The sequence below is a fragment of the Amblyraja radiata genome, chromosome 6 (genome assembly GCF_010909765.2).
Source record: "Amblyraja radiata isolate CabotCenter1 chromosome 6, sAmbRad1.1.pri, whole genome shotgun sequence".
In the NCBI taxonomy this organism is placed as follows: domain Eukaryota; kingdom Metazoa; phylum Chordata; class Chondrichthyes; order Rajiformes; family Rajidae; genus Amblyraja; species Amblyraja radiata.
This window is the reverse complement of record NC_045961.1, coordinates 10,057,375-10,072,335: the sequence shown is the minus strand read 5'-3', so window position 1 is coordinate 10,072,335 and position 14,961 is coordinate 10,057,375. Positions and strand designations below refer to the sequence as shown.

General features: G+C 50.6%; 2 protein-coding genes across 4 annotated transcripts in view; one reads left to right on the top strand and one right to left on the bottom strand.

The window, feature by feature from the left end:
- arfip2 (ADP ribosylation factor interacting protein 2) overlaps positions 1-10,101 on the bottom strand; it is a 26,219-nt gene extending 16,118 nt beyond the window's left edge. For 2 of the 3 annotated variants that reach the window (XM_033022196.1, XM_033022199.1), the window contains exon 1: positions 8,370-8,436. The gene's annotated coding sequence lies outside the window, so the exon portion shown is untranslated. Of the gene's footprint in view, positions 1-8,369; positions 8,437-10,089 lie in introns of those variants that run through there. The other variant, XM_033022198.1, reaches the window with a different exon arrangement.
- On the top strand, positions 8,382-14,961 carry timm10b (translocase of inner mitochondrial membrane 10B). The gene is made up of 3 exons (XM_033022201.1): positions 8,382-8,511; positions 10,229-10,324; positions 14,291-14,961. Exons 1-3 carry the CDS (start codon positions 8,476-8,478, stop codon positions 14,507-14,509), a joined length of 351 nt encoding a protein of 116 aa, XP_032878092.1. The 5' UTR covers positions 8,382-8,475; the 3' UTR covers positions 14,510-14,961.

Below are 14,961 nucleotides of genomic sequence, written 5' to 3'. Positions count from 1 at the left end.
TCTACATAAATACAAACAAGTTAAACTCAAGTACAACAGGTAGAGCAAAGGGGAAGATACAGAGTGCAGAATATAGTTCTCAGCATTGTAGCGCATCAGTTGCACAGACAAAGTCGGCAATGGGGTAGAGGTGAACCGGACAGTTGGAGCAGGGAGGAGGTGGAATGACCAGGAGCTGTGTCCTCTAGTCTGTGACATCTCCCCCCTTGAAGAAGGTTCTGACTATCTAGCCCTCATGTATCCCCTCTGTCCAACACATCTATCAGAGCTGCTGCACATCTATCAGAGCTGCTGCAGGCAGGAGCAGACAGCTAGCAGCCCACATCACCAACTGTGTCAAACATCCTCACAACACACAAGGAACGGCACGCGCTGGGCCCTTGAGCAAAGTGCGAAGTGCTGGAGGAACTCAGCGGGTCAAGCAGCATTGGTGGAAGGAATGGATTAGGCAGCGTTTCAGGTCAGGACCCTTCTCCAGACTGAGTTAGACGTGGGGAGAAAGCTGGGAAAGATGGGACAATGTCTGGCAAGTGATAGGTGGATACAGGTGATTGGCAGATAGGTGACAAAGGTTTAAGAGAGACAGATAGATCAGCCATGATTGAATGGTGGAGTAACTTGATGGGCCGAATGGCCTAATTCACTCATGACCTTATGAAGGACATGTCTTACAACTTGACTGAGTTTTTCAAGGAAGTGATAAAAGTGATGAAGTGATTGATCACAAGGGATCAGTGACACAGTCGCCTAGACTGGTGGTGGGGCCATAGACACAAACGCCAGTGGCAGAGAGGGCAAGGCTGGTGGGACAGTGAGTCTGACCCGGGTCAGTCTGGGGTGATGTGGGTGAGCAGATGTGTGGGAAATGCAGATGTGGGTGAGGACTCCATGATTCACGGTGGGGAAGAGCTCGGTTTCCTCCATAAAAGAGGACATCTCCGACGTCCTCAAATGAGAGACCTCATCTCCAGAACAGACGCTAACAGGCAGAGGGGGCATGATGTAGAAACAAGGAACTGCAGGTGTTGGGTTACCAAAAGTAGACAAAGTGCTGGAGTAACTCAGCAGGTCAGGCAGCATCTCTGGAGAACATGGAGAGGTGACATTTGAGTCGGGACCCTTCTTTAGACTTCAGGCTGAACCTGAAACGTCACCTATCCATGTTCTCCACAGACGCTGCCTGACCCGCTGAGTTACTCCAGCACTCTGTGAAACGTCACCTATCCATGTTCTCCACAGACGCTGCCTGACCCGCTGAGTTACTCCAGCACTCTGTGAAACGTCACCTATCCATGTTCTCCACAGACGCTGCCTGACCCGCTGAGTTACTCCAGCACTCTGTGAAACGTCACCTATCCATGTTCTCCACAGATGCTGCCTGACCCGCTGAGTTAGTCCAGCACTCTGTGAAACGTCACCTATCCATGTTCTCCACAGATGCTGCCTGACCCGCTGAGTTACTCCAGCACTCTGTGAAACGTCACCTATCCATGTTCTCCACAGATGCTGCCTGACCCGCTGAGTTCCTGCGGCAGTTTATCATTGGTGCAGGAACAGGTGGTATTGCCTGTGCCGAGTGCAATGCTGATCTAAACCGCTGACCTTCACGTGGTCTACACCCCTCCATCCCCTGCCTAATCACACCCGCCCCACACACCTCCCCTCAATCTCTCCCATCACTTTAAAGCTAAATTTACTAATTTGAGGTTAACCTTGTTTCAGAGACGACATCTGCCTGCCTTGTTACCCATCTGTCTCACTGCACAGACACTGCCTGGTCAGTGTTTCCAGCATGTGTAGTCGGCATATACAGTAAACCCTCATTGTAATCTGTTATTGCCGACTGAACCCTGTCATAGCGTAAGGGATTCGCTCCAAGAGCTTAGAGATGTGTGGGACAAATGATTTACAAAGAGAATAACAGGTGCTTGGGAGCAAGCTGCCAGGGGGTGGCGGTGGAGGCAGATACGATAAGAGGCTTTTAGATACACACATGGCTATGCAGGGAATAGAGGCGTAGGGATCAAGGGCAGGCAGGTGGAGATGAGTTTCACGGCATCATGTTCAGCACTGACAGTTTGGGCTGAAGGGCCTGTTTCTGTGCTGTACTCTTTTATGGTCTCTAAGTGCTAGTAGACTTTGTCCCTTTTGTTTTGTTTCCAGAAAGCCCTCTCTCGGTCCCACCCAATCACACATTCCCTTCCTCCCCCTGACTCCTCCACCCTCTGCACTTGTTCAAACAAGTTACGGACAGGTCACGTACGTGATACACTGCCTCCGCTCCTCCCTCCATACACACACCTCAATTGGCATTAACAACTCTTTTAGGCTTATTCCACATTTCCACCATGTCAATTTCTTTCAATAGTTTAGAGATACAGCACGGAAACAGGCCCTTCGGCCCATCGAGTCCACACTAGTTCTATGTTATCCCACATTCTCATCTACTCTCTGCACACCTGGGGCAATTTACAGAGGCTAATTAACCTACAAACACACTCACGTCCTTGAGACATAGGAGCAAATGGGAGTGCTGGTGCAGGATTCCTAAAAAAGTTAATTTGTAAGTCGAATCGGTAGTAAAGAAGGCAAACACAATGCAAGCATTATTTCAATAAGGCGCTGGTCCGCCCACATTTGGAATATTGGGAGCAATTTTGGGCACCGTATCTGAGGAAGGATGTGCTGGCTCTGGAGAGGGTCCTGAGGAGGTTTATAAGAATAATCCCAGGAATGAGTGAGTTAACATATGATGAGCGTTTGTCGGCACTGGGCCTGTACTCGCTGGAGTTTAGAAGAATGAGAGGAACCTCATTGAAACTTACAGAAAAGTGAAAGGCCTGGATAGAGTGGATGTGGAGAGGCCTCAGAATTAAAGGACGTTTTTTCAGGAAGGAGATGAGGAGGAATTTCTTTCGTCAGAGGGTGGTGAATCTGTGGAATTCTTTGCCACAGAAGTGATATGGAGGACAAGTCAGTGGATATTTTTAAGGCAGAGAGATAGATTCTTGATTAGTACGGGTGTCAGACGTTATGGGGAGAAGGCAGGTGAATGGGGTTCGGAGGGAGAGGTAGATCAGCCATGATTGAATGGCGGAGAAGACTTGATGGGCTGAATGGCATAATTCTGCTCCTATCACTCCTGAGGAAACCCACGGGGTCACAGGGAGAACGTGCAAACTCCATAAAGACAACAGGTTAGTATCAAACCCGGTTTGTAGCGCCTAGAGGCAGCAGCTCTACCCACTGCACCACTCGTTAGTTTGACAACATGCTGCTGAATATATCTACATTCTTTTTAAACAGCCCGAGAAATATATCATCCAATTTATACATTCTAAAACTCTTCCTCTGTTACTGTGGACGTTACCCAGTATCACTTCACCTTAACAAAGACATCAACATCATCTCGTCTCTTTTGTCTGACAACCGTGAAATATTCATGAGGAGTTTGACCTGCACTGTCTGCCTGTGTGTGTCTGTGTCTGTGTGTGTGCGCGTGCGTGTGTGTGTGTGCGCGAGTGTGTGCGTGTGTGTGTGTGTGTGTGTGTGTGTGTGTGTCTGTGCGCCTCTGTGTGTGTGCGCGTGTGCGTGGCCTTGTGTGTGTGCGCGCGTGAGGGTGTGTGTGCGCGTGTGTGTGTGTGTGTAACCGTGTCTGTGTGTGGCCATGTGTGTGCGCGTGCATGTGTGCGCGGGTGTGTGCGCGTGTGCGGGTGGGTGTGTGTGTGTGTGTGTGTGCGCGCGTATGTGTGGTTGTGCGTGTGTGTGTGCGCTCGCGCGCGCGTGTGTGGGGTTTTGTATGCGTCTGTGTGTGTGCGCGCGGGTGTGTGCGCGTCTGTGTGCGTGCGTGTGTGCATCTGTGTGCACGTGCGCGGGTGCGTGCATGTGTGTGTACACTCTAACAAACTCCAGGCGTACTGGCTCACCCCCTGGCTTTATGTACTGAAACATTTTTGCACCTTTCCTGATTTGGTTCTTCCCAATTCCCTTTAAATGTTATTCCTTCAGGTCCTGAACTATTCCAGTTTTCTTCTGGCCTGAATTGTCAGCAGCCGCTTCCTATTGCCCCGTCTCATCCTGTTGTGCCCCTTGTTGTCCAGGCCATCCTCACCCTCAACCCTCGGCAAGGTCTCATTTATCTTCCTCATTCCAATGCAATTGATGAAAGACATCTTGGTCTAGAAGAACTGGTCTTATCCCAATTTAACAACATCGTTACTGTACACACGGGAACTGCAGATGCTGATTTACAAAAAAGACAAAGTGCTGGAGTAACTCAGCGGGTCAGGCAGCATCTGTGGAAAACATGGATAGGTGACGTTTCGGGTCGAGTCCCTTCTATGGGTACAGGTGAGGGGGTTTTGTTGGCAGGTGGGTGGACAAAACAGTTTCCCCTCAGGTTCCTATTACATTCTCTTCCATCTCACTTTAAACATGTACTCACCTGAACGATTCCCCTCATGATTTTATGGACCTCTATAAGATCACCCCTCAGCCTCCTGCACTCCAAGGAATAAAGAAGCAGCCTGTCCCACCACTCCCTATAGCTCAATGTCGCAAGTCCTGGTGACATCCCCATGCATCTCTGCACTGTCTCCAGCTTAATGGCATCTTTCCCACAGCAGGGTGACTAAAATGGAACACAACAAGGTCATACAGAATAGCAGTAAAATTAGCCAATCAAGTCTACTCCGCCATTCAGTCATGGCTGATCTAGCTCTCCCTCCTCACCCCATTCTCCTGCCTTCTCCCCATAACCCCTGACAACCGTACTAATCAAGAATCTATCTATCTCTGTCTTAAATATATCCACTGATTTGACCTCCACAGCCTTCTGTGGCAATGAATTCCTCAGATTCACCACCCTCTGACTAAAGAAATGTCTCATCTCCTTTGTAAAAGAACGTCCTTTAATTCTGAGGCTGAGACGTCTAGTCCTAGACTCTCCTAGTGGAAACATTCTTTCCACATCCACTCTATTCAGGCCTTACCAAAACTCCAAATGGGGCCTCACCAATGTTTTATACAACTGTAACATAACATCCAAACTTCTATACTCAATTCTTTGACTGATGAAGGCTTGCATGCCTAAAGCCTTCTTTACCATCTATCTACACTACTTCAGGGAACTCTGTCCTTGTACTCATATGGTCATAAGAAAGAGGAGCAGAATTAGGCAATTCGGCCCATCAAATCTACTCCCCCATTCAATCATGGCTGACTTATCTCTCCCTACTCACCCCATTCTCCTGCCTTCACCCCATAACCCATGAGACTCCCAGATCACTCGTCCTCCTCCTCCTCGGACTCTACCATTCACCGTGAAGGTCCTGCTGTGGGTTGATTCCCAAAATATAACATTGAACTCCATTTGCTGTTCCTCAGCCCACGGGCCCAACTGATCAGGATGCTGCATTGATGTTTGATAACCATCTTCACCGTCTATGACACTGTACTGTCATCTGCAAACTAATGGCATGTTTGTGTTGCTTGATAACAAATTCCACCAGCCTGGCTGTGTGGTCATTAAAATACAATACAATAACAACTGGAATCAAAGCATGATTGTGCTTTGTACATTCCCATTCCAAATACTGAGAGAGATGACAGTGTGTTCAACTGAAACCTTGTGCTGAGCATTTCTACAATCTGCAGCTTTTTCTTTTCCTTGTACCCTTGTTTCCATTGGCCGTGTCACAATCAACAGCAATATTCACCGTCTTGTGTTTGTCTACCTGACCGGTTTGGAACTTGTCAGAGATTTGCCAGCATTTTCTCTGTGGAGACCAGCAGTGAACTCCCAAAACGTGGCCGCTCCATTTATTCTTCAGTTCAACCCACAGCCTGGTCTGATCACCTTCTGTCTGTCTGAAGATTTCCCTGTGATTGGTTCCTCAGCACAAAATCGGCTTCACTTTTATTTCCCAACTTGTTTGAAACGCGTGTATCCAGAAACTATAGAAATGATAAAGTGCCTCCTTTATCTGCACGTTTCAGCATCATTCTCCCCTTGCCTTCAGCTCACCTGTCCTGCTCCAGTCAGCACAGCCACGCAGCTCTCCCTTCTCTTTCCACATCTCTACCTCCCACCCTTTCTGCTTTCCTCCCTTCCAAATCTTTGGTCAGCTTCATTATTCTCTGTGCAAGGGTGGGGGATAATATACATCTTATAAAAGTGTATGAGATCGTGCCCGAGTTAACCTAATGGGCAGAAGCACCAGCAAAGCTGCTCTGTTGAATCATATTCAGGTGAAGAAGCCTACCCACCAGTTCCACCCCACCAGGTCTAGGGACAGCTACTTTCCTGCGACAGTCAGGTTCTTTAACCGACTCACACAAGTGTAAAACGCACACCTCCAGATTCACAGACAGTTTCTTTCCAGTTGTTATCAGGCAACAGAATCATCCTACCACAACCAGAGAGCAGTGCTGAACTACCATCTACATCTTTCATGACCCTCAGACTATCCTTGATCAGTCTTTGCTGTCTTTACCATGCACTAAACGTTATTCCCTTATCATGTATCTGTACAATGTAAATGGCACAATTGTAATCATGTATTATCTTTCGCTGACGGGTTAGCACGCAACAAAAGCTTTTCACTGTACCTTGGTACACGTGACAATAAACTAAACTGAACCCTAATTCTACCTCGACAATGGAACTCCACGGACCACTTCTTACGCAAGCGAGCCTGTCTTGTTCCTTTTTCTGATTATAATTTAGCACAAACGTCCTGCATCCTGCAATCTTCTTTCTTTACAAACATTTTGATTTATGTCTAACTTATTCATAATGATTTTTTTTGTGTTTGGCCGTGTCTATGTGTCTGTGATGCTGCTGCGAGCTTTGCACCTGCACCTCACTGCACACGTAAATGACAATAAACTCAATGTCATATTTTTACAACTCCCACCTTTTATAGATATTGAACAGTTCAGTACAGGAACAGCCTCAACCTCACTCAATCCCCACATAAAGCACACTGCCTCTACATGGCAAAACCTACTCCACTCTTCTCTATGTAAACACCACAGATGACGGTTTCTAAAAACAGCCACAAACACCAGAGTAACTCAGCGGGTCAGGCAGCATCTGTGGGGAACATGGATAGGTGACGTTTCACAGAGTGCTGGAGTAACTCAGTGGGTCAGGCAGCATCTGTGGGGAACATGGATAGGTGATGTTTCACAGAGTGCTGGAGTAACTCAGCGGGTCAGGCAGCATCTGTAGGAGAACATGGATAGGTGACTGTTTCACAGAGTGCTGGAGTAACTCAGCGGGTCAGGCAGCATCTGAGGGGAACAAGGATAGGTGACATTTCACAGAGTGCTGGAGTAACTCAGCGGGTCAGGCAGCATCTGTGGGGAACATGGATAGGTGACGTTTCACAGAGTGCTGGAGTAACTCAGTGGGTCAGGCAGCATCTGTGGGGAACATGGATAGGTGACGTTTCACAGAGTGCTGGAGTAACTCAGTGGGTCAGGCAGCATCTGTGGGGAACATGGATAGGTGACGTTTCACAGAGTGCTGGAGTAACTCAGTGGGTCAGGCAGCATGGACAGGTGACATTTCAGGACCCAAATCAGTTTGATTGGGGAGGGAGGTGCATGGTTAGAAAGTTGGGTGGGCGGGACAAAGAGTGGCAGATAGGTTTATCAAAATGGCCCCTCACCTGTGTTCACCTGTTACCTGCCACACGTTGTCCTGCCCCTCCTCTCCTCCACCTTTCTTTCCCTACACCCAGAATCAGTCCGAAGCAGAGTCCTGACCCAAAACGTCACCTGTCCATGTTCTCCAGAGACACTGTGTGGGAAGGAAACTGCAGGTGCTGGTTTACACCGAAGGTAGACACAGAGTGCTGGAGTAATTCAGCGGGACAAGCATCATCTCTGGAGAGAAGGAATGGGCGACGTTTCGGGTCCAAAGCCTCCCTCCCTCCCCCCGGCCACCTCACCTTCACCCCCATCATTCATCATCACCCTGCACCTCCTCCTCCTCCATGTCCCTCCACCAACTCTCCCCCCCCCCCCCCGCATCATTGTTGCTCCTCTCCCCCCCCGCGGCGCTCCCTCACTCCCTTCCTCACTCACCCCCCGCCCACCGCGGCGCTCCCTCACTCCCTCACTCACCCACCGCGGCGCTGCCTCCCTCACTCCCTCACTCACCCCCCGCGGCGCTCCCTCCTTCACTCACTCACCCACCGCGGCGCTCCCTCCTTCACTCACTCACCCACCGCGGCGCTCCCTCCCTCCTTCCCTCACTCCCCGCGGCGCTCCCTCCCTCACTCACTCACCCACCGCGGCGCTCCCTCCCTCCTTCCCTCACCCCCCGCGGCGCTCCCTCCCTCCCTCACTCCCTCACTCACCCAGTCCGGCCCGCGAGCTGCAGCGGGACCTCCGCCAGGAAGTGACGACATCCATTCACCTGTCAGCGGGGTCGCCCGGAAACTCCGGGGCAAAGGTCACCGCGACATGGCGGCGGAACCCGGGCAACAACAACTGCGCAACGTGAGTGTGGGGGGGGAGGGGGCGGTGTGTGGGGGGAGGGGGTGGTGTGTGAGTGTGGGGGGAGTGAGTGAGTGTGGGGGGAGGGGGCGGTGTGGGTGTGGGGGGAGGGGGCGGTTGTGGGTGTGGGGGGAGGGGGCGGTGTGTGTGTGGGGGGAGGGGGTGGTGTGGGTGTGGGGGGGGGGGCGGTGTGTGGGGGAGGGGGTGGTGTGGTGTGGGGTGGGAGGGTGGTGTGGGTGTGGGGGGAGGGGGCGGTGGGTGGGGGAGGGGGGAGGGGGTGGTGTGGGTGGGGGGGGAGGGGTGGTTGGGGGGGAGGTGTGGTGAGTGAGGTGTGGGGGGAGGGGGCAGTGAGTGAGGTGGGGGGAGGGGGTGGTGTGGGGTGTGGGGGAGGGATGGGAGCGGTGAGTGAGTGTGGGGGAGGGGGCGGTGTGTGGGGGAGGGGGGAGGGGGTGGTGTGGGTGTGGGGGGAGGGAGGGAGCGGTGAGTGAGTGTGGGGGAGGGGGCGGTGTGTGAGTGTGGGGGGAGGGTGGTGAGTGAGTGTGCGGGAGGGGGCGGTGAGTGAGTGTGGGGGGAGGGGGTGGTGTGGGGGGTGGGGGAGCTGCAGCGATCAGAGGCGGGGAGAGGGTTCTGGAGGGTGACAGAGGTGGAGGATTTGACGGCGGAGAAGGGATTGGGGGGTGGGGGGGGCGAGATGGAACTGTAAAGGTCAAAAGGGATTGGAGCAGCATTAGGCCATTTGGCCCATCAAGTACTCCACCATTCAATCATAGCTGATCTATATCTTCCTCCTAACCCCATTCTCCTGCCCTCACCATAAGCTCTGACACCCGTACTAATCAAGAATCTATCTATCTATCTCTGCCACTGACTTGGCCTCCACAGCCGTCTGTGGCAAAGTATTCCCCAGATTCACCACCCTCTGACTAAAGAAATTCCACCTCATCTCCTTCCTAAAAGAACGTCCTTTAAATCTGAGGCTGTGACCTCTAGTCCTAGACTCTCCCACTAGTGGAAACATCCTCTCCACATCCACTCTATCCAAGCATTTAGGGGACAAAGGAGAGGGGAGAGTGACAGAAGGGTACAGGGGTGGGGAGGGGACGAGGGGGAAGTAGGATGAGGATGAAATGAGGCAAATAGAGGGGCAGGATGAGTGTTGGGAATGGTCTGGAGCGGGAATAGGGTCCGGGGAATGAGGGGTATAGGAGGGCAATGGGATGGAGGTGGAGGAGAGAGGATGGAGTTGTGAGAGAAGGGGAGACGTTATAATGGGGTACATCGGGGGAGGGGGAGGTGGTTTTATACAAGGAGAGATGGATGGAGGGAAGGGATGCAAGGAAAGAGGAAGTGGAAGTACACAAAGGAAGGGACTGGGCAAGATGGAGTTGGGGAGCAAGAGGATGAAGAATGGGAGGAGGAGAGAGAGCTGGGAGAGAAGGGAAGAGTTTAAAAGATGGGAAGAAAGAGAAAGAGAGTGAGCGGTGTGAAAGTCAGGCTCAGAGGATAGTGTCAACACCTCGCACCTTCCCCACTCACCCTCGCACCCTCCACATCCACCCACACACCCACCCGTCCTCACACCCACCCACCCGCCAGTCCTCCACTGGCTCATTCTCCCCTCTTCCCCCATCCCTCCCATTTCCCCTACCCCCCACACCTCCCATTTCCCCCACACCCGCCATTTCCTCGCCCAATCAGTAAACTCTCCATTGCGTTTCAGCTCCGGGATTTTCTGCTGGTTTACAACAAGATGACAGAAAGCTGCTTCAACAAATGTGTGACCAACCTGAACTACAGAAGCCTCACTCAAATTGAGGTAACGACCCCACACCCTCACACGTACATGGAATAGTGGCCACAGGAGCAGGCCCTTCTGCCCATCATGTCTCTGCTTACCGTCATGCCACTTTAACACCACATGCAGATACAAGCAACTGCAGATGCTGGCTTATATAAAAAGGCACAAAGTGCTGGAGTAACAGTGGGTCAGGCAGTAACTGTAAACATGGATAGGTGATGTTTTGGGTTAAGACCCTTCTGGGGGGAGAGAAGCTGGAAGAGGAAAGGGACAGGACAAAGTGTGGCAGGTGACAGGTGAACATTGGACGCAGTTTGATGAATGAATGAATAAGTTTATTGGCCAAGTATTCACATACAAGGAATTTGCCTTGGTGCTCCGTTCACAAGTGACAACATGACATACAGTGACAGTTAAGAATGATACATTAAACATTAAACAATAATAAAACATTATTGATTAATGTTAGGTAGAGGATTGGTCCAGAGATGGAAAAACAGAAGGTGAGACAAAGGATTGAAGTTCCGTTTTTTTTTAACATTCAGTTTTGAGTCACAGAGTGAAACAGCATGGAAACAGGCCCTTCATCCCAACTTGCCCACAACAGTCAACATGTCCCAGCTACACTAGTCCCACCTGCCTGCGCTTGGTCCATATCCCTCCTAACCTGACCTATCCATGTACCTGTCTAACTGTTTCTTAAACGTTTAGTTTATTGTCACATGGACAGAGGTACAGTGAAAAGCTTTTTGTTGCGTGCTAACCAGTCAGCGGGAAGACAACACATGATTACAATCGAGTAATTACAGTGTACAGATACATGATAAGGGAATAACGTTTCGTGCAAGGTCAAGCCAGCAAAGTCCGATCAAGGGTAGTCCGAGGGTCACCAAAGATATAGACAGTCGTTCAGCACTGCTCTCTGGTTGTGGTAGGATGGTTCAGTTACTTGATAACAGCCGGAAAGAAACTGTCCCTGAATCTGGAGGTGTGCGTTTTCACACTTCTGCACCTCTGGCCCGATGGGAGAGGGGAGAAGAGGGAGTGACCGGGGTGAGACTGGTCCTTGATGATGCTGTTGGCCTTGCCGAGGCAGGGTGAGGTGTAGATGGAGTGTATCGAAGGGAGGTTGGTGTTGAGTAAATCACACATACTCACGGAGCTGGTCCAACAGTATTGAGTAACGTATACAACACACTACAACATGTTAGCTCTATCGTGCTGCATCACTAACTAACAGCACATGTCGGGTCGTGATAATATGAATGGTGTAGTAGTAGGCGGAGCTTATATTAATGAAGCACTACATTGGTTAGTCAGTAATGTAACCAATCTACATCTTTCCTTGTAAGAATAAAAGGTGAACCACATCTACAATAAAGTGATACATATGTATAAGCACGTTACTAGGTGCTGACTGATTAATAATGCAACCGAAACACTGATAGCGCAAACAAGTTCAGGTGGTTCAAACAAAGTCCTTGTATTTAAGGGGCGGCCTACAAACCCGTCCCGCGCACGTACGGTACAGATCCGCATCTCCTCCCTTCACGGGCGAGAATGCCGGGGTCTCGGGCGGCGGGACCACTGGGCCTGGGGGGACAAACACAGCGAGGCTGGCGAGCGGAGCACCGAGCGTGGTGGTGAGGGAGCTGGAGACACAACCAGGGAGTGTATGTTATGTCTGTTAGCTTCAGGCTCGGAGAGAGTAAGCGGAGGAGGTGCTGGTAGCTCTTGGTATTCGATATCAGAATCTTCATGTTTTAACAGGTGCACAGGCTGCCTTGGAACTGAGAGATTCCCACGGGCTCGACAGCATTTAATGAAATGATTACTTCTTTTGCAAAAGTGGCATAATTTTCCAAATGTAGGGCACAGTTTGCGGTCAGCGGGGTGTGACCCGCCACAGTTAGAACACTTTTCAATAAATCTGTGAGATTGTCAAGATGATATATTGGGCTGTGAACGTTGGGTGCGGTAGGAGGTGTCGGTAGCATCAACACGGTACGAGGAATGCAGTCCGGGCCCCATTGATTTAGTGTGAGACTCGGTGAGTTCAGCAATGCAACAAGCATGTTCAGCTCTGACCAGGGTTAGTTCAGTATCACGGAGTAATTCATCACATACTTTGTCACTGAGGATTCCACCCACCAGTCTGTTGCGGACGAGTTCTTCACACAGATTCTCAAAATGGCAGCGTGCAGCAATATGTTTTAGAGTGCTGATATAAATCTCTACAGGTTCGCCTTGTAGCTGATTACGAACAAATCATTCAGTACGTTCCAATACAGAGTTAGTGCGAAGGTCACATAACTCTGAATTTGTTGATCACAACTTCGGGATCATCTAAAGTTTCAGCAGGTACCACAATCTGATTGGTGTGATCCAGAACTGTAGGAGCAAGGTCGAAGCGCTCTGCTCATTTGATAGCTTCTGGGCCAACGATGTTGAGAAGTATAGAGGCACGGTGCTCTAGTTGATCATTGCGAAGAGCAGCACAAATGTAAAAATTAAAGTCACGCTCGAAGATCTGCCAACCTTCAGCGAGGTCTGAGTCAAAATTGAGGGGATCAGGTTTACGGAATTAATTGGCCATTGCAACACGAGATATGGGACAAAACGCGTGAAATAAAGCACTGGAAAGAAAATAAATACAGATATATTTATTAGCGGGGTGGGTTGACCACATCTCACACCACGTTGAGTACTCACACAACAGTATTGAGTAACGTATACTAACACACTACAACATGTTAGCTCTACCGTGCTGCATCACCAACTAACAGCACATGTCGGGTCGCGATAATATGAATGGTGTAGTAGTAGGCGGAGCTTATATTAATGAAGCACTACATTGGTTAGTAATGTAACCAATCTACAGTTGGTTTGTGTGAATCGTTGCGAATTGCGAAACCAGAGGAAGGAATGTAGGGGGGGGAGAAATAGGTCTGAGTCACAGACGCAGATGTACAGACACACAGACACATAGACATGTAGACACACAGACGTAGACACACATACAGACAGACACACAGATGCACAGACACGTAGATGCACAGACATTTAGACACATAGACACACAGACACGTAGACACACAGACACGTAGACACACACACGTAGACACACAGACACGTAAACACACAGACACGTAGACACACAGACACGTAAACACACAGACACGTAGACACACACACCTACAGACACGTAGACACACAGACACGTAGACACACAGACACGTAGACACACAGACACGTAGACACGTAGACACAGACACGTAGACACACAGACACGTAGACACACAGACACGTAGACACACAGACACGTAGACACACAGACACGTAGACACACAGACACGTAGACACACAGACACGTAGACACACAGACACGTAGACACACAGACACGTAGACACACAGACACGTAGACACACAGACACGTAGACACACAGACACGTAGACACACAGACACGTAGACACACAGACACGTAGACACACAGACACGTAGACACACAGACACGTAGACACACAGACACGTAGACACACAGACACGTAGACACACAGACACACAGACACACAGACACGTAGACACACAGACACGTAGACACACAGACACGTAGACACACAGACACGTAGACACATACAGACACGTAGACACACAGACACGTAGATGCACAGACACGTAGACACACAGACACTGCGCTCTGTGGCAGAGAATTCCACAGATTCATAACTGAGTGAAAACGTTTTTCCTCGTCTCAGTCATAAATGGCCTCACCTTTTCTCTTAAACTGTGACCCCTGGTTCTGGACTCTCCCAACATCGGGAACATTTTTCCTGCATCTAGTGTGTCCAATCCCATAAGAATTTTATATCTTTCTATAAGATGCCCTCTCATCCTAAATTCCAGTCAATGCAAGCTCAGTCGATCCGTTCTTTCATCATATGCGAGGTGTGTGTGTGAGGTTTAACATTGTGCCCCTGTCTAGGAGAGCTGCATCAATGGGTGTGCGGGGAAGCTGATCCGTACCAATCACCGGCTGATGGGCGCATACGTGCAGCTGATGCCGGCGATCGTGCAGAAACGGCTGGCGGAATACGAGAGGAGAGCAGCAGAGGTGGCCCTGGCGGCCCCAGTGCCAGAGACGGCCCCAGTGCCAGAGACGGCCCCAGCCTCGAGCCTGGAGGTGACGAGTGGAGCAGAGTGACTGGTCACGTGTGGGAACAAGCAGTGATGTGGACAGGACGACGCCGCGCTGCTGACCGGCGATCCAGTGAGACTTGGTGCCCAGAAACTCCCATCCCACTCTCCCCCTCCGGGAACACTGTGCTCCTCCCCCTCAGCACTAATCATCGTGGCCTCTGTGACCTGACCGTGATTACAGAACGAGTGAAGGTTGATTGTGCCCGCCTGCCCCCACCCTGCCCTGCTCCCGCCCTGCCCCTGTACCCACCCCACCCTGCCCCCGCCCCCGATCTGCCCCTTGCCCCAGCCCTGCCGAGTGGCAGGTGGACGGTTGCAAGTTTCCTGGGCCAGGGGGCGTGGGCCTGACTGTACAGAAAGACTGCCCAGACTGAGGATGCTGTCACAAACGGCAGCCATCGAAGAATGAACACTGAGCACACACAGCGGAGAGCAGATTAAAGTTTCCCGACGGTG